Source organism: Lissotriton helveticus, chromosome 1_1 (genome assembly GCF_964261635.1).
Source record: "Lissotriton helveticus chromosome 1_1, aLisHel1.1, whole genome shotgun sequence".
In the NCBI taxonomy this organism is placed as follows: Eukaryota; Metazoa; Chordata; class Amphibia; order Caudata; family Salamandridae; genus Lissotriton; species Lissotriton helveticus.
Genome location: NC_136057.1, coordinates 276,634,131 through 276,661,833, shown reverse-complemented (window position 1 = coordinate 276,661,833; position 27,703 = coordinate 276,634,131). Strand labels below are relative to the sequence as shown.

The window sequence follows — 27,703 nt, the reverse complement described above, 5'->3', positions numbered from 1 at the left end:
TAGCTAACGGGTGTAAGCATGATCCTTGTGTATTGCAACATGACTGCCTTGCTTTTCTTTTCTCCTGGAAGTTACCTGTAGCCGTTCCACAAAACAAGGTCTCCCTCTCACTCTCCACAGGGAGAGAAATGGCTTCAGGAGCATGGAGTCTGTACTTGCCCGTTGCACGTCTGAGCGAGTTTGGGGTTTGCCTGTATTCAGTGCACAGAAAGTTGAGCATCGGTTGAGGGCTACAGTTCTCTAAGCTCTCCATCAGAACCTAGGGCTTAGAAGTTGTTCCCCAGTGTACTCTCTGCTATCACCCTGCCCCACCTCTGCACGAGCTTAATCCCTACACTGGTGTGCCCCAGAATCTATTGGTTACTGCTGTTATGCATATGATTCACCTGCCACTGCTGCAGAACATGAAGTGTTAAATTACTTGTAAGCCGGGCTGCACTTCGTTCCTAAGGCACAGTTTACTCTGCCAAAGACCCTAAAAAATCCCGTAATTAGAGGGAATCCTTTTGTAATGGTTTTTGTAGATGGTACTGGCACGGCTGTCCAATATTTTGTAATAACAAGCATTTGCAATGCAATAGGTCTTGCATTAGGAAAGTGTGAGCTATTGGTATTGTAAATGACATTTTTTTTATTATATGTGTTGGCTTTGAAAATATATAAATTAATTGCATTGTTATTCACAAAGCCAATAGCTTTCACTTTCCTGATGCGAGTCCTATTGGCTAAGGCAATGCTTGTTGGTAGCAAGCAAGGACAGTGCTGTTGTGGTGCTGAGCGATGCTGTTGTGGTTAGGCTGAGCGATGTGGTGGTGTCCCAGAGTGCGGCAGTGTGTGGCGTGCGGCAGTGTGTGGCGTGCGGCAGTGTGTGGCGTGCAGCAGTGTGTGGCGTGCGGCAGTGTGAGGCAGTGTGAGGCGTGCGGCAGTGAGTGGCGTGCGGCAGTGTGTGGAGTGCGGCAGTGTGTAGCATGCAGCAGTGTGTGGTGTGCGGCAGTGTGTGGCGTGTGGCAGTGTGTGGCGTGCGGCAGTGTGAGGCGTGCGGCCGTGTGAGGCGTGCGGCCGTGTGAGGCGTGCGGCAGTGTGAGGCGTACAGCAGTGTGAGGTGTGCAGCAGTGTGTGGCGTGCAGCAGTGTGTGGCATGCAACAGTGTGTGGCATGCAGCAGTGTGTGGAATGCAGCAGTGAGTGGCGTGCAGCAGTGCGAGGCGTGCAGCAGTGCGAGGCGTGCAGCAGTGTGTGGCGTGAAGAATAATGCGGGCTAACAAATGCGGGGAAGCTAGACTAAAACAAAACCCAAAACATCGCCTCACGCCGAAAGCAAATATGTTTCTGCGGGGGGAGGAGATGGGGCTGTAGAGTAAATAAAGGTGACTTCGTACATTATGGGAATGCTTGCATGTTGATTAAAGCCCAGGCCATGGTCTGTGACTGGGAGTGAATGTTTTGCCATTGTCAACATTCCGTCCATCATCTTGTGTTTTTTGCTGTTCACCCTATGTGAGAAGGGTATGCCCAGACGTGGGTCCCGTGCTCACTAAGCCACTGGAGTCAAGCTATCCTGGCTGAAGACGGCTGATAGCCAGAAACCGGTCCTAGGATGCTTGTGTCCGGTCCAGGGAAGATATGGCTTGGTAGTTCGGGCTGGACTGTTCCCATGAGGCACAGGGTCAAGACTGATTTGCATATGGCCATGTCTGAACTGGGGTGGCTTGGTGAGCAAAATAACGATGGATTAAACCTAGATCTGTGATTGGGAGTGAATGTTTTGCCATTGTGCAACATTCCGTCCATCATCTTGTGTTTTTTATGGTTTAAGAAGCAGCACAGACGTGCTACGTTTATAGGAGTAGTTCTGCCTTTTATTGCCGACACTGTGCAGTGGCCACAGTTAATGTGTGGTGCAGAGTGGCAGCACGCCGTGGAGCATCAGTGCAGAGTCAACTCTCACAAATAGAAATTCCTCTGTTGTCTCTGTGTTTATTTCGGTTGTAATGCAAGGAAAACTAAGTTTAGAATGGAAGGACTAGCGCATTGTCGCATGTACCTATGTGGGCACTAATCAGGAAATACGATAAAAAATGGATGTGGACTGGTGTGAAAGATGAAGCGGGCGGCCGTGAAGAGACGCTGCGCTGATTAAGGGAAAGGAAACACAAACACTTGCATGCAGAGCTTATAATGGAAGAAGTTTGTATGCCACAAGTAATCATGGTGATCCATGGGGGTGAACAAACAACAACAAGCTCTCGGCATTGCTGTGGCGGGGGCGGGGAAGCGGAGCGGGAGCGCATTCCTTTGAAGTCTGACGCAGGGGCAGGGGAGCAGCAGCCTTTGAAGTGTGATTGGGGGGAGGGGCAGCCTTTGAAGTGTGATGCGAGGCACAGACAAATGGTGGTGTGACGTTGCTGGTTTGTGCACGCGCATAGCTCACATGAACTGTGCGTGATCCGCAAGTTTGGTAGAGTTTTTGAAGTGCCAACTATACTCTCGCCTATCTATCCCTGCAGGAAAGAATAGTCGAGACCTAAAAAATTTTGCCATATGGAATTTTTTTTAGCCTATGATGAGGTTTTCGTCTGTCCCGTGTTTTTTTTTATCTTTCCAGATTTAGAAACACCAAGAATTGTGCACATGTTTCATGTACACTTTTAGGAATAACACTGGACTGAAATATTTTTCACTTATCAGAAAACTAGAAATCTGAGCCCCACCCCCCGTGTTCCGCCACCCCAAGATTATTTCTTGACAGGTCCCAAAAGTGTGAAATGCCACATTAAAGTTTCGAAGAGGGAGTGTGTAAATAAGCAAGCACAACCAGAAGTCTGGTCACTCCAAAGTGGTGGTCATGTTGACGTGTAAAATGAGCATTTTTACCCCTTCTTTTCTCATGCCAGGAGGAAGTCTGGTTCATTCCATCTCTTGAAGTGCATCTAATTTACAGTTAATTGCCTTCACCACAATATGGGAGGAAGATGCCTGGTATGAGAGAACACTGGCCAGATTTGCTTTATTTTCATTTTAATAAGCACTTGTCCTCTTTTGTATGTTTCTTTTTAAACCAAGAAAGCATCTATTTTGCCTAACTCTGCCCTAAGACCATCCCCTTTTCATGTCCATTTTCTGTTTTTTCCTTTAATTTCAAATTTTGAAGCTGGGAAACCTTTCATAGAGGATCAGCTGTTTGGAAATCCTTAACTTACAGTTTCAAATGTGTGCTTTTAATATAGCACGAATCAGTCCTGCTTCATCCGTTCCCATGGATTGCAAAGTCTGGAGAAGGCAGAATTCCTTTCATTCCAACATAAAAGTTGGTGGCCATTTTGAGTTCATGCTCCTTTTTTTCCCCTTTGAAGTGTATTGGTTTTCAAATAGTAGAGTCAATGAACAGGATATTGGTTAATTTCTCAGTGCATGCAGAAGGCTACCCTCCACCCCAAAACTCTGACTGTCTCTCTCTTCTAAAGTTTCTCAGCTTCCTCACACCCAAACGCTGCCTGTCTCTGTTCTCTCAAATACACGCTCCCCCACCTATCCAAAACTCTGTTGCTCTCTTTCTTCTAGTTTTTCCCTCCCTCAATCCTAACTCTGAGTTTATCTCTTTTAAACTAACTTCTATCCTCCAAACTCTCTGTAGATCTCTATCTATGCTATCCCATTACCTCCCACTTCTGTCTGTCTACAGAACTCTCTCCTCTCCCTCTCTCACACTGCCCCAAACACTGTTCTAAAAGTCTACCCAAACTGTGTTAGCTTTTTTTTCAACACAGCTGGTCTCCCCCATTTCATGCCTCTACCCTAAATGTGCTAAATCGCTAAATACGTATAAGGTCCCAACGGTGAAACCGATTGCATTGCAAATGCTTGTTATAAATGTGAAGCCTGTTTGAAAATGGGTGCTCCTTACAGGGACCTGGCCAAGCCTGATGCGGCACACTGCATGTGGCAGCGAGGGCCAGGCAGTACTGTGCAGGGAACCGCTTAGTCACTGCAAAGCAAGACAATGCTGAGCTCATGGCTTTGCCATTGTTTGCCTGTAAAGTATTGATTAAAAATGTAAAAGAAAAAAAAAAATTCAAAATACTGAATGAAGAGCAACATGTATCTGATAGTATCTCCCAACTGTGAAATTAATTCAATATTTTCAGTCTTTATAAATGGCATCATGTGTTTTTCAAATAGTTTTCACTCATGAAACTCTGAAAAGGAATTAAAAAGAATAATGCAATGTCAGAATGTTAAAGGGTAATGTTTGCTAAGGCTAATTTACTTTTCACAGGATTGAGCCATTAGGTCTTTAGCAGAAGCCCAGGAAGCATATTTATGCGCCCCCAGAAAGTGTCACGCTAAGTACACCCTCTGCCTTAGATGCCAGCTCAGTGAGTGCAATAAATAGCCCTTTCCCCTGTGCCATAAAAGCTTTTGTGTGTGAAAGCTTGTGCTTTTATGCAATTTGTGAATTGAAGGAGATTACACCCAGTAAGTCTACTGCACACTTTTATCAGTAATATGTGCATTGGACTTTGAGCTCTATCTAGTACCCACAATTACTACTGTAAACTACTTTGTTTAGGCTGGCTTTCTTTCTGCAAGCTCTCTTTAGTTCTGCTTACAGATCCAACTTTTGGACATTATACTGACTTTTGAACCCACCGTGGTCTTTTGTATTGTCGTGTATTGGGGATTATCTTTATTGGTTATGATAGTAATTGTTATCTGGTTTTTTTTTTTTATATTTCTTTTTATTGAAAAATATAGAAACAACAAGGCAAGGAAATATATTACACAAAGTGTCAATTCAAACGGGGAAGGAAAAGACAATACAATGAAATCAGCAATCCATGTATGGAAGGGGAGGGGGGGAGGACAGGGGGAAAATCAATGCACATACAATAGAGTAATCAGAATGCGGGGTCAGGGGGAAAGTGGGACATCAGTATTATCCACTATAGGCGGTGCACATATTTCTCCACGGTAGGCATTCCAGGGTCCCCACATTCTACACCATTTCTGGGGCCAACCCCGGGCCAAATACACTGTTTTTTCCCTGAACATGCACCAATCCATGTTTTCCTTCCATACTTCAACTGTAGGGGGCCTTTGGGATCCCCACAATTGAGCAATTGAGCAATGCCGCGCTTGGCAATCATGGCCCCCAGGGTCGCCCATTGAGTCTGAGCTGCATTATAATCCGTGGGTTCCCAAATATTCAATAAACATCGCCTAGCTTCCGGTAAGAGGGCAACCCCCGTCACTTCCTTCATTACATCATGTACCCCGCTCCAGAAGGCAGCAACCTCACGACATTCCCAGATAATATGGAGAAATGTCCCTATCTGCCCACATCCTCGCTTGCACAAACCCTCCTCAGAAAAGCCCATGTGAACCAAACGGGGGCCCATGCCGTTTATCCTATGAAGAATCTTAAGTTGAACCAGTCTGAGTCGAGCTGGAATTGCGACCTCTTTGGGAGAGGAGATCGCAGATTGCCAGTCCTCGTCATCGAGTTCAAGGCCGTCACGGGTCCACAAGTCCCGAAGATGCAAAAGGAGGTCCGACCTATCATTTATTAATTTTTTGTAGACTAGGGAGATAGTACTATCAGGCACATGACCGTCTAACAATCTATCTTCGAGCGGGGACGACTCCGGAATTACCTCCCCCACTGGGAAAACCGACCTCAAAGCATGGTGAACTTGAACATAACGGAAGTACTCTGAATCACCTAGTTCAAACTCCTTCTTTAGCAATTCAAACGATTTAATCTGACCCTTCACCCAGAGGTCTCCCACCTTACTAATACCAATGAGGTCCCATTTATCAAACCCCTTGGTCTTCCACAGTTTACCAAGTTTATCAGAGCCAAAAAGCGGGGTCGCTCGAGTCAAGCGGTCTTTCCATCCCATCGAACTAGTTGCGTCCTGCCACAGAGGCACTGCTGTCCTGGTAGGTCCCGACAAATCCTTAATCACCGATCTAGAGTACAGCGCCCTATAGTAGTTACCCCCAGGTAACAGCCATCTATCCATGGCAAAGGCGGGGTTCAATTCGGGACCATACATACCATGATTAATGGCTCCCAATTGAGACGCCCAATAGTAACGTTTTATATCAGGGAGAGCGATACCCCCGTCGTACCATGGGAGCGTCAGTTTAGCAAGTGCAATACGAGGTCTACCGTCCCAAATCAACTTCCTTTGAAGACCCTCGACTGCACGGAAATAGCTAGCCGGAACTACATCAAGAGTGTTTTGGAGAGCATAAAGAAAACGAGGCAGAGACATTTTAAAGCGGGCCGCACGACCAAGCGGCGAAAGCGGAAGCTTACGCCAACCCGCGACATCTTGTTTCAATCTAGACAAGAGTGAGAGGAGATTCTGTTCATACCGAGTTGTGGGGTCTAATGAAATATAGATATCGAGGTATTTAAACCCCGTTTGTGCAATCTGGATGGGACAGTTATTTGGAAGAAGAGGGACGTCACCTGAAAGGAAGTATAGATAGGATTTTGTCCAGTTAATGATTAGGCCTGAGTTCCTACCAAATGAATTCAAAACATCGCACAATACTATCAATGACTTCCGGGGCGAAGTCAAGTACAGTAAGATATCATCTGCATAAAGAGAGATGCGATCTTCAATCTCAGAGGACCACCTAATACCCTTCATCGAGGGCTCCCACCGGATCCACGCGGCGAGGGGCTCGAGAGCTAGGGCGAACAAGAGCGGCGACAAAGAATAACCCTGACGAGTTCCCCTCCCAAGACCAAACGGAGCAAGACTCGGCCATTCACAACAATTTGCGTGAGGGGGTCCTCATAGAGTAGCCTCATCCAGCCAATAAAACCGGGTCCAAACCCAAACTTAGCCAACGCGGCTCATAAATATGGCCATTCCACGGTATCCAAAGCCATCGTGACATCCAACGACGCCAAGATGGCCGGCTCACGCAACGTCGCAGCTCTCGCGAGAACACCATGCAGACGCCTAAGATTCAGGGCGGTCTTTCTATGCGGGATAAAACCGGATTGATCCGGATGTATCAACTCGCTAATAACAGTGATCAATCGGTTAGCCAGTAGTTTCGCGAGGATCTTAGGTTCGACATTTAAAAGGGATATAGGTCGGTACGACGCACACTTTTCTCTCGGCTTCCCCTCCTTGTGAATCACCACAATGGTCGCTAAACGCTGATCACGGAGGAGAGAGCCACACTCCCGAGACTCCAAAAACATATCCCGGAGATAGGGAGCCATCTTGTCAGGGCGGAACTTGTAAAGTTCAATAGGCAGGCCGTTGGGACCCATTGCTTTCCCCGAACGCAAGGAACGAATCGCAAGAGCCACTTCATCAGCTGTTGTGGCGGAGTCCATTTGTTCCCTATCGACATCAGACAGACGCGGTAAAGCAATATCCCGCAACAATAGATGTGAGTCCTCCTCCGGCCTGTCTGACACAGAGGAGTACACTGTTTTGAAGTGATCCGCGAAACACTGAACGATCTCTTTAGGGTCAGAGACCCGAGCACCAGTAGCTGTCTCGATCACAGGCACCACCCGATGAGCTCGATCTTTCTTATCCAGTCACGCAATCAATTTACCAGCTTTATCTCCCACGTCATACAGAGGTCCCTGCTGTTCCCTACTCATGGCCTTAGCCGCATCAGTAACCAATGCTCTGTACTCAAGTTGTTTTAGTCGCAGAACATGGGTCGTGGCACGGGTGACCCCCCGCTCCAGGTCAAGCTCTAAGTCCGCTATCTCTGTCTCAAGCTTAACCACCTCCTCATCCTTCCGTTTCTTAACACCCGCTATCAACGACAGGGCCTGACCTCTAAGGACGGTCTTGAAAGCCTCCCAACGCGATACCGCTGACGAAACAGAACCCTTGTTTTCCAAAAAATACAGTTCAAGAGATTTTACCAGGGCAGTACGATTTTTAGGGTTTCGGAGATACCAAGGGTTAATCAGGGCAACCCGTCCCTCGGTCCCGGAATCCCACTCCATCCGAAGCCATAATGGAGAATGATCCGAAATTCCCCGAGCCAAATGCTTGACCTCAGTGATAGAAAGAGCCTGCGCAGCCGGTACCAAAACATAATCAATCCTAGAGAGGCTACCGTGAGCGCCCGAATGAAACGTATACTGCCGCTGAGCAGGATGTAACAATCTCCAACAATCTCCAACAATCTACCAGACCCAAAGTGTCAAGGAAACCATGAAGCCATGAAGCCAGTTCTGTGATCCCCTTAGATCCCTGGGCGGGTGTTGATCAACCATACCGGAAACGACCGTGTTAAAATCACCACCTAGAAGCAGTGACCCCTTGGGGAGAGCGAGAATAACCCCCCCCAAGTCCACGAAAGTAGTCGATTGCAGGCCAGGGGGGACATATACAGAAACCAGAGAAAGGGTACGGCCCTCCCATCTACCCGTAAGAGCGACATAGCGCCCTCTATCATCGAGAACCGTGGAGTCAATCTCCAGTGGGAGAGGATTCTTAATGAGGATTCTAACCCCTCTGGAGCCGGAGGAAAACCCAGCATGTGCGACCAAACGATAACCCTTCCTGTTCATAGCATGACAAGTACTGCCAATCAAGTGTGTCTCCTGAAGAAGGACCACATCAGGGGAGAAACGCTTCAACAGTTGCAACACCACCCCACGTTTTATCCTATCCCCAGCCCATTCACATTCCAACTCATTAGTGTCAGCCCTCTACCCCCATCCCGAAAAAGAAAGAAGATCCATCTCCAGAAAGAACTCAGCCCTTCGATTAAACGATCTAAGGATACGTTACCTAGCAACAGAACCCCCCTATCCCCCCACCAACATCCCGTTACAAAGCCCCCCACCCTGCACCCCTGCGTAAGACTAAAAAGCCACCCAAACTTGCAGTGTGCATGTCGCCCCCACATCTAACTAAGCTACAAAAAGACACTCAGAGGAGGAAAAAGACCCACCAATAGCCCCGCAACCCCCCAAATGTACATTAAATCGCATGTCAGGATTATCCAACCACAGTTCAAGGCCTACGAAAGACCCCAGGAACCAAGCAACCGGTGTCTATTCCTGTTCCGTCGGTCCGCCCTCTGCCCCGCCAGACTGCTCCTCCGACGGATGCTGGTTCGGTAGAGTGTCCAGCCAGTTGGCCACCACCTCTGGTCGATCAAAAAAATAAGTCCGCTCCGCATGTTCGATCCTCAACTTGGCTGGGAAAAGCATGGCATATTTGAGGCCCATGACACGCTTCTTCTCTTCACCCCCAGGAACCCAAGTCTTTGCTTCTGGACCGATTGGATGAAGTCCGGGTAGAAGCTGATATTTGTGTTCTCGGAGTTTGTAGGTCCACCCATCCGTGAGGCCTGCAGGATAGCGTCTCTATCACGAAAATTGAAGATTCTCGCAATTATAGGCCGCGGTTGGGCACCCAACTTCGGTTTACCGCCCGGAACTCTGTGAGCCCGTTCAACCGTAAAGAACTTACTCAGTCCTTTAGGTGCAAGGTGGCTAACAATAAGGTTCTCGACAAAGAGGTCAGCTGCTGGATCTTCTGCCTTCTCCGGGACCCCTGTGATACGAACATTGCTCCGCCTAGCCCTTCCTTCATAATCCTCCAGACGACGTGTAAGGAGATCACTGGTAGTCTTCAGGTGACGAACCTCCGTCTGTAGGTCAGCGACATCGCCCGTCAGACTGGAAGTCTTGATATCCAGAGATTTGACCTTCTCATTAGTTTTCGCCAGGTCCGTACGGATCAGGTTGACGTCAATCACCACAGTATCGAGCTTATGGGCGAGAGTCTCCATTTGTTGCCCTAATGAGGATTTAATCCCGTCAATAGCGGCCATAAAATCTTGCAAGGTCAGCTCATTCCCCGAAGTCGGTGGATCTCTCGTGTCCTCCTGCGACCTACCAGATCCGCCGGGAGATCCCTTAGCTTGGGCATATCGATCCATGATATTAGTCTGGGTATAGCCACCCCGCCGAGTGGTCTTAAGTTTCTGCTTTTCACCCTCTGGTTTCCCCGTCATTGCGGGAGATTGGTTAACTTGGATCGAAGAGACGAAGCAGGAAGATGGCGGCCCCTGGCCCCCTCGGGCAAAGGCAGCCCCAGCCAGAGGGCACAGGCCAAATGTCCTCCAGACCCGGCAAGGCAATGAAAAATCACACTCGTGGGTGACACAGGGCAGCAGTCCTCAGGCTCGGGGGTGGGCACGTTCCCTGTCACAGGTCTCTCTGGAAGCAAAACCGAAAGTGAAAGCAACCGGACCGGTCGTCCCAGCCCCCTCAGGCCGATGTTGTTCAACTACGGCCCGGGCACCATGCCAACTCCACAGCCGGGCATCACGGAGATGTAGGCCGCAATCTTCTAAGCACCGTAACACCGGCTCCCAGGGTCCGATTCAAAATCTGAAAGCAGGTTTCGCCTCACTCGACAGGATAGATGCGGGAGGTTACGAGGGTCTCGGGAGCCCTAAGCTCACGCGGCCATCTTGGTTGCGCGCGAAGATCCTCCTATTGTTATCTGTTTTACATATTGCGCACTATTTATTGCCTGTCCCACCCTTAGTTTTTCACAATACCCCACACTGTAATCTTTTGTATTGTCTTCCATTGTGTTTTGTTTCTTTCTTCTATTGGCTGTGATTGTAATTATTATCTGTTTTACATATTGCTCATTATTTATTGCCTGTACCACCCTTAACTTTTCCCTGTATCCCCAATGTCCCTCCTCTTATTATGTTCCCCTGACCCCAAACTGATCTCTGCTGATCGAAATTTGTAAACTTCAGCTCGCTCTACCTCTTTCTATTTCTCTCCCCAGCGTTACTCTATTTGTTACACTTTCTGACCATCTCTGTTTTTACCTTCTCTTTTGCCCCTATCGAGGCCCTCCCCCATCCACTGGCTCCTGCTACTCCTTCCCTGACCCCCTCCCCTTCTCTTCGAGCTATAGCACGTCTTTCCATCCTTCCCGCCTCCCCCTCACCTAGCCGCCTTAATCTGACTCACCATGCCCCCTCTTGCACTCCCCTGCAATACAACTGGCCTCAGACTCAATCGACTGGACTCGCCTATCACTAGATATCGTCCAAACTCATGGTCCATCCTCTACCCCCCTAATCTCTCCAAAAACACCAAGAAAAACTTTAAACACAAACTACTCATCGGTCACCAGGAAACTCTTTTTGTCAATAACTACCAAAGACTCTCCTCCATAATAAAAACCAACTACTTTTTTTACTCCCAACGTCCCTCCAAATGGAAAAGAATCTTCCTCCACCACCTTCCCATCACCAAACATTGTAAAATCCCGTATGGTTCTAAGTTGTCCACCTCCCCTTCTCCTGCTTTCCTCTGTGAAATAGACATCTCCATCTTCAAATCCGGCAACATTCTCATCCAGTCTTTTGAAAATCACCTCTCCATCTTTGAACAACATTTCAGCTCACTTTCCTACCTACTTTTCATCACACCTCCTAAGACTTCACCCTCCCAACTGACTGACACCTTCTCCCCTTCCCCTTCCTTGTCCACAACCCCTCACCCTACAGACACTTCTACTACGTATGATATCTCTCAAACCCAATCCCCCAATGCCTATTTGTTAGCAAACCCCCTCATCTGGACACCTCAACAGCTAGTTCAGCCTCCCAAAACCTTTATATCCCTAATGTCTTCTCTCCAACCACCACCAGGCACCCCTGTCCTCACTGCCTACCCCCAGCTCCCTCCCCCCGCAGTTCCTATTATCAGACTGCCTGTCACAATTTCTCCTCCCCCTTAATACCTTCCCCCCTTATCCAGGATGCTACTTACCCTCTCGCCTCTCTTGACCTCTTACCACCTCAAAAACCAATTATGACTCTTTGCACTACTTTTCTGACCACAAAGTCCTCTCTTCGTCCACCAACCTGAAAACGCCTCTCCACCCCCCACCCACAGCCTCCCAACCTATACACCCCACAGACCACTTTCCCTGGACAAATCTGATCCTACTCTTTTCCCCAACACCTTCCCTCCCCCAGTCGCTATCACTCCTTTAACTCAGACTCTATCTAACATTGAAAACTATCTCCTTTCCTTGGCTTCTGAACTCTCCCAGCTCAGGAATGTTCTGAACTTGTCGTCCGAACTTTCCCAACTCAGGAAAGATTTTAACTCTCTCTCCTCTGATATCCGCCAAAACCACGTGACTTCCCCAAGTCTTGACTCACCAAACCCTCCAAACTCCAACATTGGAGAACCGCCAGGCCCCGTGATACGTACCACCTCTCCTCCCCTGACCTCCCCAACCCCTGTAACTCTTACCTCCCAAATTATCCAATCGACCCGCCCACTCCCCTCCTTACCATTCCTCTGATCCTGGGGACGAGCAGAATCCCTTCCTTCCCACCTATCATAGACCCCCACCACAATTTACTGCTATCCAACCATGCCCACCCCACTCCACCATCCCTGTGATCCTGGGGATGAGCAGAATCCCTTCCTCCCCCATCTCTCCCAGACCCCCACCACAACTCTCTGCCATCCAATCCTGCCTTTCCCCCATAAACAACCAGAAACCCCTCGCATGCATGCTAGTTAACTGCCGCTCAGCTGTCCGACATGCGACAGAAATAGCTGAATCCATCCTCAGAGATGATATTGACATTGCCTTCCTTACGGAAACTTGGCTCAATGACCATCCTTGACCTACTCTCCCCCCCACGGTTACTCCATACTCAGAAAAGATAGACTAGATAGAATTGGAGGTGGTCTAGCTATCATCTCTAAAAACTAACTTCAACTTTTGCTTGTTAAGAACACCGACCCCATTACCTTTGAATACCTCGGTGCAGAACTTATAATTAAGGGGCCCCTCCTATTTGCCTACATAATATCTACCATCCTCCTGGCGAATCCCTTCCCTTCGCAGAAGAACTTTCCAACCTCCTCACCCAATCCTCACTTTCCAACTCCAAAAATCTCTTCCTTGGAGACTTCAACCTCCACTGGAATTACATCAAAGCCCTGTAACTAATCTCCTCTTGAATCTTCTGGAGATCAGTGACCTTAAACAAATCTGTCACTCTCCAACTGACCCCAAAGGGACCACTCTTGATGCCATCATCACTAATGATGAGTTGGCCTCCCTTTACAGCATTATCCCCATCGACTGGTCTGACCATCATCTCATCTTCTTCAAGATCAATACTACTGCCCCCCCACCCACAACAAAAGCATCAAATACAAGAAACTGACCAGAAACCTTCATCCTATTCCACCCGGCGAACTTGAAAAGAAAATCAAAACCCCTCCTGTTAGCTCCCCTCTCCCAAAATGCCAAAACCCTCACCGAAAACTATAATAAATCAGTTAGCAAGGTCCTAGACCAAGTGCCCCACCCCCAAACTTTAAACCCAAAGAAACATACCTTCAACCTTGCTCTCAACAACGAAAGACGCTCCCTTAGACATTCTGAAAGAACTTGGAGGCAACACCCATCTCCCTCCCATCTAGCCCTCCTCCGATCTGCTAGGTCAAACTACAAAACACACATCCTCAATGAAAAGTCCACATTCTTCCACACTCAACTTGATAAGGCCAAAATTTGAACTAGAGAACTTTTCAACATCGTTAAAAATCAAACATCATCTGCCCCCCAAAAGTTGACGGCCTCCATTGAGAAATGCGAAGAAATTGCAACGTTCTACACCAAAATAGACCAATCCTTCATCTTAAATCCGATTTCTCCTAACACACTACTTTCATATGACATTTCTCCCAAATCTCCTTCCCCTTGAAATCCTCCACCTGTCCCTGCGCATCTCTTGACGGTTCCCTCCCACCTAAACCCAACACTTCTCTCCCTCAGCAACTAAAAAACAATGCCTCTTGGCATAATTTTTACCCTGTCTCCGAACACGAAGTCTACAACATCATTGCTAAGCTAAAACTATCCTCCCACACCAAAGACCCTCTGCCCCCTAACCTTTTCCAAGACCTAGAACATATCATTGCCCCTTTCTGGACCACCATTATTAACTCCTCCCTGGCCACAGGGTGTGTTCCTGCCTCCCCTCAACTGGGTCAAATCAAACCCATTCCCAAAAATCGTAACGCAGATCCCAACGACCCAAATAACTTCTGACCCATCTCTAACCTCCCACTTCTCTCCAAAGCCCTTGAAAAATGTGCCCTTCTCCAACTTGATAATCACATCAACACTTTTGACCTCTTTCTATTCAATATAGTGAATGACATTCATCATTCACTCGACAAAGGTGAATCATGCCTTCTCATTCTCCTCGACCTATCTGCTGCCTTTGATACTGTTAACCACTCCTCCTTATTAAACACTGTTAAAGTTTACTTTGGCCTTAATGGCCTTGTCCTCAACTGGTTCACCTCCTTTCTCCAACACAGAACCCAACAAATCAAAATTAAGAACTGCCTCTCCAAACCACACTGCAATCTCTCTCGGTGTCCCCCAGGGATCCATTCTCTCTCCTGCTCTCTTCAACCTCTTCATGGAACCACTCACCCTCATTCTCAAACAAGCAGGAATAAATTACCACCTTTATGCGGACGACACACAACTTTACTATAAGATTAAATCCCACACCAATATCCTTCACCTAAATGACACCCTGACCAAGTTCCAATTATGGTTCCACCATAATCATCTCAAACTCAACCCTAAATAAACTAAAATCATTCTCTTTGCGCCTAAAAACAACTCACTTCCCATACATGAATGGATCTCTGACCTTAATGCGCTCAACTGCTCTCTCACCTCTTCTAATTCAGTTTTAAGTTTCTAGGCATCACCATTGCAATACCCTTACCCTCACCCCCCACATAAAAAACGCAGCCAAAGGAGCACTCTTCACTCTCCGTCATTTCAAGAAAATTAGGACCTTCATCCCGGCTGATCACTTTAAAACTGTTGTCCAATCGCTGGTCCTGTCGAGAATCGACTATGGCAACACCATCCTTGCTGGAACACCTAAAGTCCACCTCGCTCCACTCAAATCTGTGCTCAACCTAGCAGCTAGACTTATCTTCGACTACGAACATTTCAATCACATCTCCCCTGTCCTGAAAACCCTCAAATGGTTACCCATCGAAGGCACGTCCACCTATAAGATTGCATGTATCACTCACAAAGCCCTTCACCAAAACACCCCAAGTTAACTCTCAGATAAACTTCACAAGCAGGCTGCGCATGACTGACGAGGAACGTGAACGCTCTCACTCTTATCCCCCCTGTTTAAAAAGAAAGACACTTAAGTTCGCTCCTTCTCCAGTAATGCTCCCTCCATCTGAAACTCCCTGCCTTAAGACCTACGCTGCAACCCCTCCTGCTTCAATTGCAAAAAAGAACTCAAATTGGTCATCCTCAACAAATACTGGGATCCTTAATTCCTATCTCTGACACTGATCTCAGGAGCCTGGACCAAGTCTGGTCCCTCTCTACTGCCCTCCAATTTTTTCCCCTCCACCTTCTCCTACCAATCCCTCCTCCCTTATGCTACTCTTCCCCCTACCCTCCCCCCTGCTCTCTTTATTTACTTATGACTCCTAGCCCTACGCACGACCTCCCACTGATGTACTACTCCTGCTACTCCCCTAACTCCTACTCACGTCTTCCCCTCCTTTTTCTCTTCTTCCCCTATCTTTTTCTCTTCTCCATCACCACCACCCACCCTCCCTTACCTAAGTTCTTACTACCCACGATAGCTTCACATAGTGTTCTAGCCTTCGTATTTTATCTGCTTTCTTTGTTATATTGGCTCCTGTTTTGGTCAAATTTTTTTTTTTAAATGTACCGCCTCACATTCCTGTAAAGCACTCTGATACCCCTGGGTCTAGCCAGCGCTATAGAAAACCTTTAAAATAAAATAAATAAAAAATAAATAAAAGTATAAGGTCATCTTTTTTTTTTAGAGAATCCAAAGGAGAAAAGAAGACAATTGAAATTAACTGCTGTGTGTATGTGCGACTGATGATAAGGAAATCAATCGACTACACACAGGTTCACCAAAGGGTCCGCTGCAATTCCAGGTTTATGATGATTATGTGACATGAGTTTGCTTAATTTATTGTAAATAGTGGGTATTTTGGACAGTAAAGACCTTACTTTGTGTATGATGAATGACCACAATCTACCGTGTGTTACAGAGGGAAGAAAATGGTAGAGCAGCATTTACCTATGTGTATGTGCACAGTGATGGGGAAACCCTATTGAAAAACCGGGGTATTTTTTTTAATGAAATGGTAAAGTTCAGGAGTTGGGATCATATGTGCAATGGGTCCTGGCGCTGTACAACCCCTTCTGATGGAAAGTAAATCAAAAAAAGCATAGACCATTTGTGTGATCAAGGAAATTCGTTTAGTCATATTGCGCCTCATGCGATTAAGCGGCAGAGAGAATAGGGCTTCCTGAATAGGCCAAAGGACTGAAATGACTGGGAAGATATACTGCATGGCTTCATGTTCAGAAGTAGGGAAAGATATTATCTCACTTACTGTATTCTGGGGATGGAGGGGATTAAAGAATAAAGATCGGACACGTATTTTATGAGTTGAGCAAAATAATATTGACTATAAATAATGTTCAGTCTACTTCGTTGGTGAGCAGAGATGGTAATTAAGAAGAATCTAGGTGTATTCCAAGGGAAGGTGGCAGGGTCATACTATGTAAATGTATACAGCAAAATGGATAAAAGAATTTACTCTAAAAACATTGATGTTTTCCAATCTGCTCTTTGCATCTCTCTCTTTGCATTTTCCTTGCCTCACCAAATTCCTACAAAAACTTATCTTGGCACATCTCACCCTCTACTATGGGGACAATGGGGTAGGCACTCCTCTGAGGATGATAGTTCCTTACCGTATCATAACAAATTCTACCCAGAGCCTTACGAAGGCTGGTAGTGGCCCAAGGGTTTCCAAGAGGTAGATATAATGCCCGCCTGACTTTTTGATGGTTGTTCCAAGGTCTGCATAAGAAAGAGCGCCTAAAAGAAAAAACAAAATCATTTAAAAGAGAAATTTAGAACACAAAACTGTGGCAGGTTTGTAAGCAGAATTTTGTACGTAAAAAAAATAGAAAGTTAAAGAGGGAGGATCCAACTTCCAGTAGAGCACATAACAAATGAAAAATACCACACTACAGACTGCTTCACAATGGCCAAAGACATAAGCAGGCAACACATTAAAAACTCTCTCTCATTCTCCCTACTTTTTGTGAGTGAAATGAAATTACTTCCACCAAAAAATTGATGAGTCTCACCACCCACCTCAGCTTTTCACCACCCTATTAGGAGATCAATAGAAGGCAGCCTTTGCAATGGTGCAGATTGTGGCAATGACACCATTGAGAAGGGTAGATGCCACTAAAATGGTGTCAGCCACCTCTTTTTGTGATATCTACTCCTCTGTAACTTTTTGTGGCCTTGCATAATGGTCATAGAAGAGTCTCTGAAGTAATTAAAGAAACTCCCAGTATGTCGTGCCCATTTATCATGTGGATACCAGCTACACAGTTTAGGATACATTGCTAGCTCCTTAGCTTTGGTGTCTGCAATGATGGAATTGGTGCCATCATGCTTTTTACTTAAGGTGCCTCCCATTATTGTGGAATGATCCGCTGTCAAAACTCGAAATGAAGGTCTTACTTCTAAGGAGCAGTGAAGTGGCATTTGTTTTGAATCAGCAGTTTCTCAGCAGTGCTGTGCTCTTCACAGAACAGGATGGTTTGTGAAGTCTAGACACTAGACTATAGATATAAACTTGATTGTGAGGGAGGTGTAGACCACAATTGCTTTTAGAGTACACAATTATGTAGTCTGGAGCACAGGGACAAAAACTCTTTTCCCTAAACCCATGTAATTATTTGATTAAAAGAAACCAGAATTAGAACCTCGGTCTCTGGGTTTCAAGGTCACCAACTTAGCCACTGAGTCCCGTGTCCTCTTTTCTTCTTGCCCACTGTTTTTGCCACACTGTGCTACTCGCTCACATTTCCAGTCTTGCATTCAACCCAAAACCCATCTTCACCTGTTATTCATTAATGTGTATTTTACTTTTCCTTACACCAGTCTGTGATGTCCTCGTGTATCCTCATGTCATACGCTCGTGTATGGAACTCGGAACACTCGGAATGAAGAGTGTTCCGAGTGCTCCAATTATAGCGGTTGGCCCTGATTCAGAGAGACGTATCTTATCACTGCTTTTTCTGCCAAGCATTTTCTCAAATGGAGAAAATGCGTGGCAGAAAAAGCATATGTAACATGAGCCAACAATGGATGAGGGATCTGGTTAGTGGAAAGTCTACGACACCTATGTCCAAGTTGAAATCTTCCGCTATTGATGTTCCTTGCAGCATTGGAGATTGGGTGCGTGTTAGGAAATCTGGTTTCATTAGATCTGGTGATTCTCGTTTTTCTGATCCTCTGCTCGTTGTAAGAGTAGGAAGACAAGTAGTAGAATTATCTGATGGCAATGTTTGGAGTCTTTCAAAAGTTGTGAAGGTTCATAAGCCAGACAATACTTCTGGTTCACGACAGTGTCAGGGGGATACCTTTTCTTCTCCTATTTCTTCACGTGTTAGAGAGCCACAATGTAGTTTGCGTTCTCATGGGAACATGCACACATGGAGGAATGAACATAGTTTTAGTCAGAGGAAAAGAAGTTCTCCTGCATGGTGCAAAGACTATGTTATGTCGTAATAATTTTATGATTTCTATGTACAATCTTTAATTTAATTTTGATGTCTAAAAATTTTTAGTTTCAAGCGTAATTGTTCAATTCATCAAAAGATGAAATGTTTTTTAAAGTTTTCTTTAATGTTTTATTTCTTTTAAGTAGGGAGATGCGTGATGTCCTCGTGTATCCTCATGTCATACGCTCGTGTATGGAACTCGGAACGCTCGGAATGAAGAGTGTTCCGAGTGCTCCAATTATAGCGGTTGGCCCTGATTCAGAGAGACGTATCTTATCACTGCTCCTTATAATAAATAATCTTACAAACAATTCTTTGGATTACCTTCGTATTCTTAAAGGATTACTTCACAGTCAGACTAGAAATATCAATGAATACCTATGTTACTACAATGAAGTTCTTCAAGAAGAGATGTATATACCATACAATTACAAAAATAACTCATATTAGTAATCACCCTAAACTTAGTATCTGTGACATGAATTTGTAGGTTATTATAGATATGTCTTAGTTGTATACTTATATTTTATTATGGGATTAAATATTCTAAATGAACACCACAGTGTAATCCCCTTCTAAACTCTCTCTGCTATATCTGATGGACCGCTTGTTTGGTAACTTAACTGATCAACACAAAAAGAGCTTTCAGAAATACTATTGAGAGAGAGGCTTAGGTTCCACTCGCATGTTGGTTTCCTTGAGTACAAATTTGATTAGGCAGACGTTGTGTGCTTCCATTGAAAAGAAGTCCTTGTATTGCACATCTTGACTTGCGGGAAAGCTTATGCTTAGTACAGCAGAACTGAGCTGTGCGAATGATCAAGGCTATAGTCCTGATCTGTTTATCATGAAAAGAATTGCTAAAGCAGGAGGCCCAAAATATAGTTTGTGAAAAAACATATTAAAGCCAACAGGCATTTAAACCTGCAGAGAACTATAATGTTACAAGGAATCACACAGCGTAGGGTAGTAAGCAAGTGTTTTAGTGATGGTTACCCCCTCAGTCAAATCGTGGGAATATAAGATTTGCACTGTGACAATTCTTGTTATATCCTCTTAGTAGAGATAGGACTTTGCTTACCGAGCTGTAATTTAGTATACATTCGTAATTTTGACATTTGCAATTTTACTACTGTATGCCTGTATGCCTGATAACCATGGGCAAACTTACACTGAAAACAATAGGCTCGAGTTGATTATGACGACAAGCCAATCATAAATGCAATCTGCCCTGATTGGGCCACTGGGAAATGTCTAGTACCATAGGTCTGATCTGTTTATTATGGCAAAGGCATTACACCTACATTAGGTATTTTGGAATGCCAGAAACCGGTCCTAGGAAGCTTGTTTCCGGTCCAGGGAAGGCATGGCTTGGCAGTTCGGGCTGGACTGTTCCCATGAGGCACAGGGTCAGACTGATTTGCATATGACCATGTCTGAACTGGGGTGGCAGAGTGGGCTAAAGAACGGTGATGGAATAAACCCAGATCTTTTGACTGGGTGTGAGTGTTTGATTGGTTCAGATGCTCTGTCCATCACCACTCCCTTTTGTACCGCTTTGTTCGCCATAAGTTGGCAGGGTATGCTCAGACGTGAGTCCCTTGCTCACTTTGCCACTGCATTCAAACAAGCCTGGCTAAAGACGGCTGGAATGCCAGAAACCGGTCCTAGGAAGCTTGTTTCCGGTCCAGGGAAGGCATGGCTTGGCAGTTCGGGCTGGACTGTTCCCATGAGGCACAGGGTCAGACTGATTTCCATATGGCCATTTCTGAACAGGGGTGGCAGAGTGGGCTAAAGAACGGTGATGGAATAAACCCAGATCTTTTGACTGGGTGTGAGTGTTTGATTAGTTCAGATGCTCTGTCCGTCACCACCCCTTTTTGTACCGCCATGTTTCTAACAGTCTACATACTTTATCTGATCATCTAGACTTTCTCTTTTTATTGTCGACTAGCTAAGTATTTCGAAAACTTTTAAGAACCACAACCCACATTTATATGCAACAACCTTTAACAAACTTCAAACCTTCCTTTAATGGACATGAGGCAGGCAATTTTATAATGTAACTAAATCATCATGAAGTAGCAATAACTCGCCCCTCTGCCATGCACACTGTTTTCATAAATGTCATTTAAGATGTTATCAGTAATGTTATAAAAGATGTCCTTGAAAATGTCATGAGTCATGCAATATATGGATGTATGAGAAGTACAGAGTAACCTGTATGTCGAATAACAAAAGAAATATTAAACATTTAATGAAACTAAAACAAATTATATTTTTTCTTTAAAAACGTTTAATATTTAATACACTCCCTTCCCTAATCCCCAAAAATACCCAGCACCCCAAAACAAAAATCATATTATTTAAAAATATACATAAAAACAATATCTATCTATCTATCTATCTATCTATCTATCTATCTATCTATCTATCTATCTATCTATCTATCTATCTATCGATCTGTCTATCTATCTATCGATCTATATAGATATATATAGAGAGAGTTATATACATATAAAATATATAACAAGCAGATTTAGAAATACATAAACCCTTGTAACATTTAAAGAAATAATATAAAAAAATAAATGTACACATTAATAATACATTAAAAGCACCTAAATTCAATATTATTATACAGCGATATTTACATTTTAGATAAACTTAAATATTTCTGCATACCATAGAATAATGATAAACTTACCAGCGATATTACTTACCTCAATTTAATGGAATTGTTGATATTCTGTCTTCGATATTTAGTACCCCTGGTAATTAGGGGGAGCATTAAAAATGTCCTTACTAACTATGCCACAATTTCTCTATTGACTGAATCTAACATGATGTTGCTGTGCCTTTCCTGGTGTCTTAAGTTCAATGGCATGCACCTATCGCTGTCTATAGCATGTGCTGTTTTCAGGTCTGCGTCCCTCCACCTCTGCTCTTAAGAACTAGAGAAGTTACAGCATGGCGCATGTGTCTGTGTCTCAGGCGGATGTTTGTCTAAACAACTACTGCCTAAACCACGACTTCCAGAACCACGTAAGCTAAACAACGAGCTATTCTTAACCACTACCTTTTTTACAACGACTTCCTAAACCACAGTGGGCCCGATTCACAAAATGAACTTAAGACTCAATTCTAAACTTACTACTATTTTGGTATTCACAGAATGCACTTACTACTTTTGGCATTCACAGAATGAACTTACTACTTTTGGTATTCACAGAAGTTAGGATTTTGTCTTAAGTCTGTCTTAAGTTTGTTTTAAGACAAACTTAAGACAAACTTACGAAATGAAACACATCGTGATTGGCCAATAGATGGCACTATTGTAATAACAATACTTTATCAAAATATGTTTTTCATTGTTCATTACCCATTTTTTTGTTAATTTATTCTTGAATGGTGCCTGCTGTTCCTCTCATTTTGACTACAAATAACATGTGGGGTTCCACATTTCAACCTCTGTCCATTAAACTGAACATATTAATTCTTTGGCAATATTTTTTCTCAACCACCTTCATCATATGACTGTGACACGGCACATACGAGATCTGCGTCTGCATGTATTCTTAGAATGTAAATAATGTTCTATTTTTAAATTTATGATGCTGTCTACTCGGGCATCAGTAAAGCTTTTCATTTTCCTTTACACATAAGTCTGGTATTTGGATTTTTTCGGCCTTGTGTTCGGCACTGTGATGGACATCATACTCCAATCAATTTGCTGAGCTCAGGCTCACCAGGCCCTGAAACCCTGTGCACTGAAGCTGCACAGTCTGTCTGCCCAGACAAAAAAAAAGGTGGGAAAAAGATAATAAATCCGTGCACATAACCTAGTTCCAAAATCAGTAGGAGTGAACAGTTTGCAGTGGTGGTTAATGTCCTTTGCTAAGATCCTTTTGGCCAACCATAGCCATTTACTGTGGTTTACGTGTCATAGTTTTACACTTACCAGCATGCAGAACAGACATGCAGTCCTCAGAAAGTCAGAAGTGTAGGTTAGACTCTAACAGCCTTATTCATCATCGGGCCGTTTTGCGAGCCCCTAATAGCGATTCATAGCGAATCGCTATTAAGGACTCGCAAAACGGTATTCATGTAGGAATTGCTAAATAAATAGCGATTCCTACACATTCCTTATTTGCGAGTAGCAAATTGCTAATCGCAAATAAGGAATAACTCCCCATTCATTCCTATGGGTCAAAAGGCCCATAGGAATGAATGGGGAGTATTCCTTATTTGCGATTAGCAATTTGCTACTCGCAAATAAGATAGCGATTGAAAGGGTGCCAGGGGTGTCCAAAGGACACCCTGTAGCACCCCTTAAATGTAAATTGAAACTGGTGTTGCGCACACACATGTCCAAAGGACATGTGTGTGTGCAACATGCAACTTAGAAAAATGCTTTTAAAAGCATTTTTCTAAGTTTTTGCTATTTACCGAGAGATCTGACCTCTCGGTAAATAGCGGCCCGAAATTGCGAATTAGCAATTTAAAAATGGTTGATGAATTGCATTTAAGGAATCTCAAATAGAGATTCCTTAAATGTAATTCCTCGCAATTTAGCGAATTAGCAATTACCGAATTTTGCATTTGGGATGATGAATCCCAAATGCAAAAATTGCGCTCGCAATGGGCCAGATTCTCAGAATCTGGCCCTTTGCGAGCGCAATTCGGCTTGATGAATCAGACTGTAAGATGCAAGGTGACTAACCTAAGTGCTTGAGTCTCTCCCACTCATTGTAAAGGGATGAGCAGTTAAAATTCCTGAATGGGACATCCGTTGTGAGCTAGATAATGTCTGAGAAGCCATGCCTATTTGGTTAGAAAGTGGACACCTGGGTAATGGGGCACTGTGGTGATCTCCCAATGTAATGTGATAATCCCCTTCGGAACAAAAAGGGACTCTAAATCAATAGCCAAAGGTTACTGGGAGACTTGTTCCATGCTGTAGCTGCGGCCATTGAGAGCACTCTGTGATTCCAGCCTGAGCAGGAAAGTACGGCTTGAGCCAGAGATTCCAGCGCTTCTGCGGACGTAAATGACCTCTGTGAATACCAAAAGTCGTAAAGTTAGACTTTTATCTCAGATTGACTTTGTGAATCAGGCCCGATATATTTTGGTGAGAGCATTTTAAAACACTGAACAAACTATAGGTATGGTATGTCAAATATATAAGGATGCGCAGAAAATGCAAAAATTTAAATAAACTGACCTGTTTTTTTTTATTTGAGTAGTACTTTTCTAAGACAGAGGTTGGAATGAGAGTAGGCTTTCATGTAATTTATTATATATATATTGTATATATTATTCTGCAATCTCTGAATTATTTGTATGGCAGCACATCATTTTCTAAATGAAAACACAATTTTTGATATTAAAAACCATTGGCAAAGTTAATAGGTTTTGCTTTGCAGCTGATGGGATTTGACAATGTTTGTTGTCAATGCTGTGCAGTATCAGCAAAAAGGAATGTTGTTGGTGATGTCTTTGAGCAGCTGCAAAAAAAAAAGACAAAATAGCACAATGATGTGTATCGCATATGCAGATGTGTCATGACACTACGTTGACCTAGCATAATGACACATGCTTGCACATGCACTTGCACGCACCATGATGTGGTTGCTTTTTTTTTTTTGTCTACCATACCATGATGGTGGTAACTAAAAATAATTAATTTAAATGCACACGAAAGGGTGTTTCACAAATGGACTTGCAGCTGCCAGGAAACTTCAAAACATGTACATTTATAAAATATTATGTTTAAAGACCACGATGGGAGGGGTGGAGAGCAACAGTGGAGAGGGTGGAAGGAGCTGGAGGGGAGAAATAACCAAAAAAAGATATGCTGGGGGAAGCAATGGATGAGGTGGGAGTGCAGCACATGAAAGAAACAGCAAGAAGGCACATGCACTCTTGTTGAGTGCTGAAAGAAAAGGCAAACAAAATGTTCTGAATGGGAGATGTGGAAGGATACAAGTCATCAATTCAAAAGGATGGCATAGAAACTATTTGCAGGGAGGGATAAACACAAGGAAAGGAAGGAAAGCCATTGAAGAAAAATCATGCAAATGAGAGTGACAGGATACTCAACCAATGGTAAGGATTGGGCTAGCTCTGAGTCTACTTTCATCATGTTTTCATGAAAAAACAATGTGTTGAAGCTGAAAGGTCTTTGTGAGAAGCTGGCCTGGTATATGATGCCCACTAATGTAAGTCGGTACCTTGCACCAGTCCAGACAACCCTTGCGGTGATTTAAGAGGTCTCAGACAACCTTAGAAAGCTATCCAAGTGGTAGCCATGGAGAGCAGCCTTCAGTCGTAGTCTTGAAGGAGTGTAAAGCAGCTTGTTTTACCAGAATGCAATCTTATAGTATACATTAAATGAAAAAGAACCATTCAAAGTATTTATAAAAAGATGTATTTATTATATAACACTATCTAGAACCTTACAGTATCTCCCACACTGAGATAAACACAAAGCACACAATGCTTTAGCAAAGAAACCACAGTAAATAGCACTAACACACAGTGGGCCCCAGGGGGGGACCAAACCATCTACTAAGAAAGTGGTTTAAGAACAACAACTCAAGTCAGGACAATGTCGAGACAATGTAGAATTTCTGGGGACCCACAAAACCACCCAAGGTAAGTAGATAGGGACCCCACAGAGAGGGTGTGCAGTGTGTGATCATGACCGCTTGCTCCGTACAAGTCTATGTGAAAGTTGCGTTTGGATTTTTAAAGATTAGGGAGCCTTCCCAGTGGACCCTGAAGAAACCCAGTGGAAGCCAGAAGGTTGGCGAGCCAGCCCACCAGTGGATACTGTGGTACCTAAGCTACCTATCCCAGGGAAGCTGGGTGCATAGGTATGAAGTAGTGTCAAAAACTGCGGTTGAACCCAAATAGAGGGCTTCAGAAAAGTGCCACTGCTGGAAGAGGAGAAGATGTTTGGAGGAATCCAAACATGGCTTCTTGAAGAGGAGTACCTGAAAGCAGAGGGGACAGAGTCTATGTTACTCAGGAGTGACCACGAGCCCTGGAAGATGAATGCCCTCCGATTTTGGGAGCTTTAGGAAAGATGACGGTGGCCTTGACTCTGCAGCTGTGAGGACCAGGCCACACTGAAGATTACCAGGACCCGGGTACGAGCTGTCCCAGAAAGAAGTTAAGTGCTGAGAGGTTAGTGTCTGGTGGGAGCACCAACAAGCTTTGGCAAATGAAACCCACGGAGGAAGTCAAGAAGGTGCCACGTTGGAACCAGCAAGGTCCAGGAAACTCACCACAAGCAGGGGAGTCTGGATAGGCCCAGAGCAATCAGGGGAGCCCAAACAAAACAAAGGTGACCCTCAAATGGACCCGCAGGCCGGCGGCACAGGAGTCGCAAGAAGACCTCAAGCAGCTCTCCAAAAGATGCAGGCCATGATGCACATGTGGCCGAAGATTCTGGTCACTAGAGGTGCTCCACATTGGGGATACTTGGAGCCCAAAGATCTTCTTGCAAAGACGACAACAAGCCTTTGCAACTGTAAAGTGGATGCGGTTCTCAGGGGTTTGGTTATTGCAACCCCCACAGGGTCTACTGGCCTCAAACTTGGTGAGAGGGTAGAGCAGAGCTCGGGAGGTGAGGAAAACCACGACCTGTGATACAGAGCCCACAGAGTCTGGAGGAACTCAGGATCTGCAGACCAGTCATCTTAGTTGCGGTGCCTGCGAATGAAGGGGAGTGACTCCTTCACTCCAAGGGAGATTACTGTGGTTGTCTTTGATGCTTCACAGGCCTTGGAAGGTTCCCGTTTGATGCACAGGCACAGACAATGCAGCAGACTGGAAGGGAGATGAAGTCAGGCCCAACCGAAGACCAACGAAGTCCAGAGTGCCCAGACTGTAGAAGTGCAGTGGTTTCAGTTCTGAATCTTATCCCATGATGAATCTAGGGACCTACACCCAGGTAAGCCCTCACGTACCCTAAGGAAAGGGTTGGGACGATTCAGGGGGCCCTCAAAGGGGAGGGTCTAGACAGGGAGGAGGTTACTCCCTTGTCCTTTGTCCAGTTTCGCACCTGATCAGGAGCCAACGGCTCCCAGGACTGGTTTGAGCTGGACTATGCACAGAGACACCAAATGTGCCCCTCATGCAAACTTTCAGGCACTGGCAAGCGCACCTACTCAGCCCTAATACACTAAATCCTGTCTGGGAGGTCATCACACCTCCTTGTGACAGAATGCCTATTGTTCTACCTTCCCCTGCTTGAGCTTGGCTCAGCCATAGGAGGGCAGAAATGTGTCTCTGGTTGGCAGCAACCATTTTGTGCTGTCCAGGACTAGAAGGCTGGTACCGGGAACACAGAGAGCCTAACAGAGGGCTCTTTCAGTGCTTCAAATCATACCTCCCACACCGTTTGGTGTGGGAGGTATGATTCCAACATGTTTGATACCAAACATGATAGGATTCATTGCAGCCATTTTCGAGATGGTCATAGAGTGATAGCGCGTTGCCCCTCTATATAGTATATGGCTGCTTCACTGACAACCCAGGAGAATGGACTCTGTAGGCTACAGGGGTGTCCTTCTCATGCAGGGGCAACCTCTCACTTACAACCAAGCACCCTGCCCTCAGGATTGTAAAGGCTTACTGTAGGGGAGACGTATAGGGTTTAAGTGCAGTGACCTTTAAATATAGTAAATCTATATCTTCAGTAAGTGGTACATGCACCAACTTACACAGGCTACAATGGCAGGCCTGAAGTTCCATTTTGCATGGTCTCCCACGGGTGGCATAATGCATGCTTCAACCTATGGGAGACCTCTGGGGTACCTATGCCCTTGGTACCTAAGTACCATATACTAGTGACTGATAAGGGTACCCCAGTATCCAATCAGGAGTGCACCTAAGTACTCAACACAACAATTTAGAGAGAAAACAGATAGACTGGGGACTTATTTAGCAGGAACCCAGTCAGACCAGTCAAAAACAGAATAACAT

General features: G+C 44.9%; 1 protein-coding gene across 1 annotated transcript in view; it reads right to left on the bottom strand.

Annotated features, from left to right (window-relative positions):
* The window catches only part of LOC144792735 (cystine/glutamate transporter-like), a 336,763-nt gene that overhangs the window by 282,560 nt on the left and 26,500 nt on the right, over positions 1 to 27,703 (bottom strand). Inside the window, exon 2 of the mRNA XM_078667944.1 lies at positions 16,877 to 17,003. Within this exon, the coding sequence (XP_078524070.1) occupies positions 16,877 to 17,003 (127 nt within the window). The remainder of the gene's footprint in view (positions 1 to 16,876; positions 17,004 to 27,703) is intronic.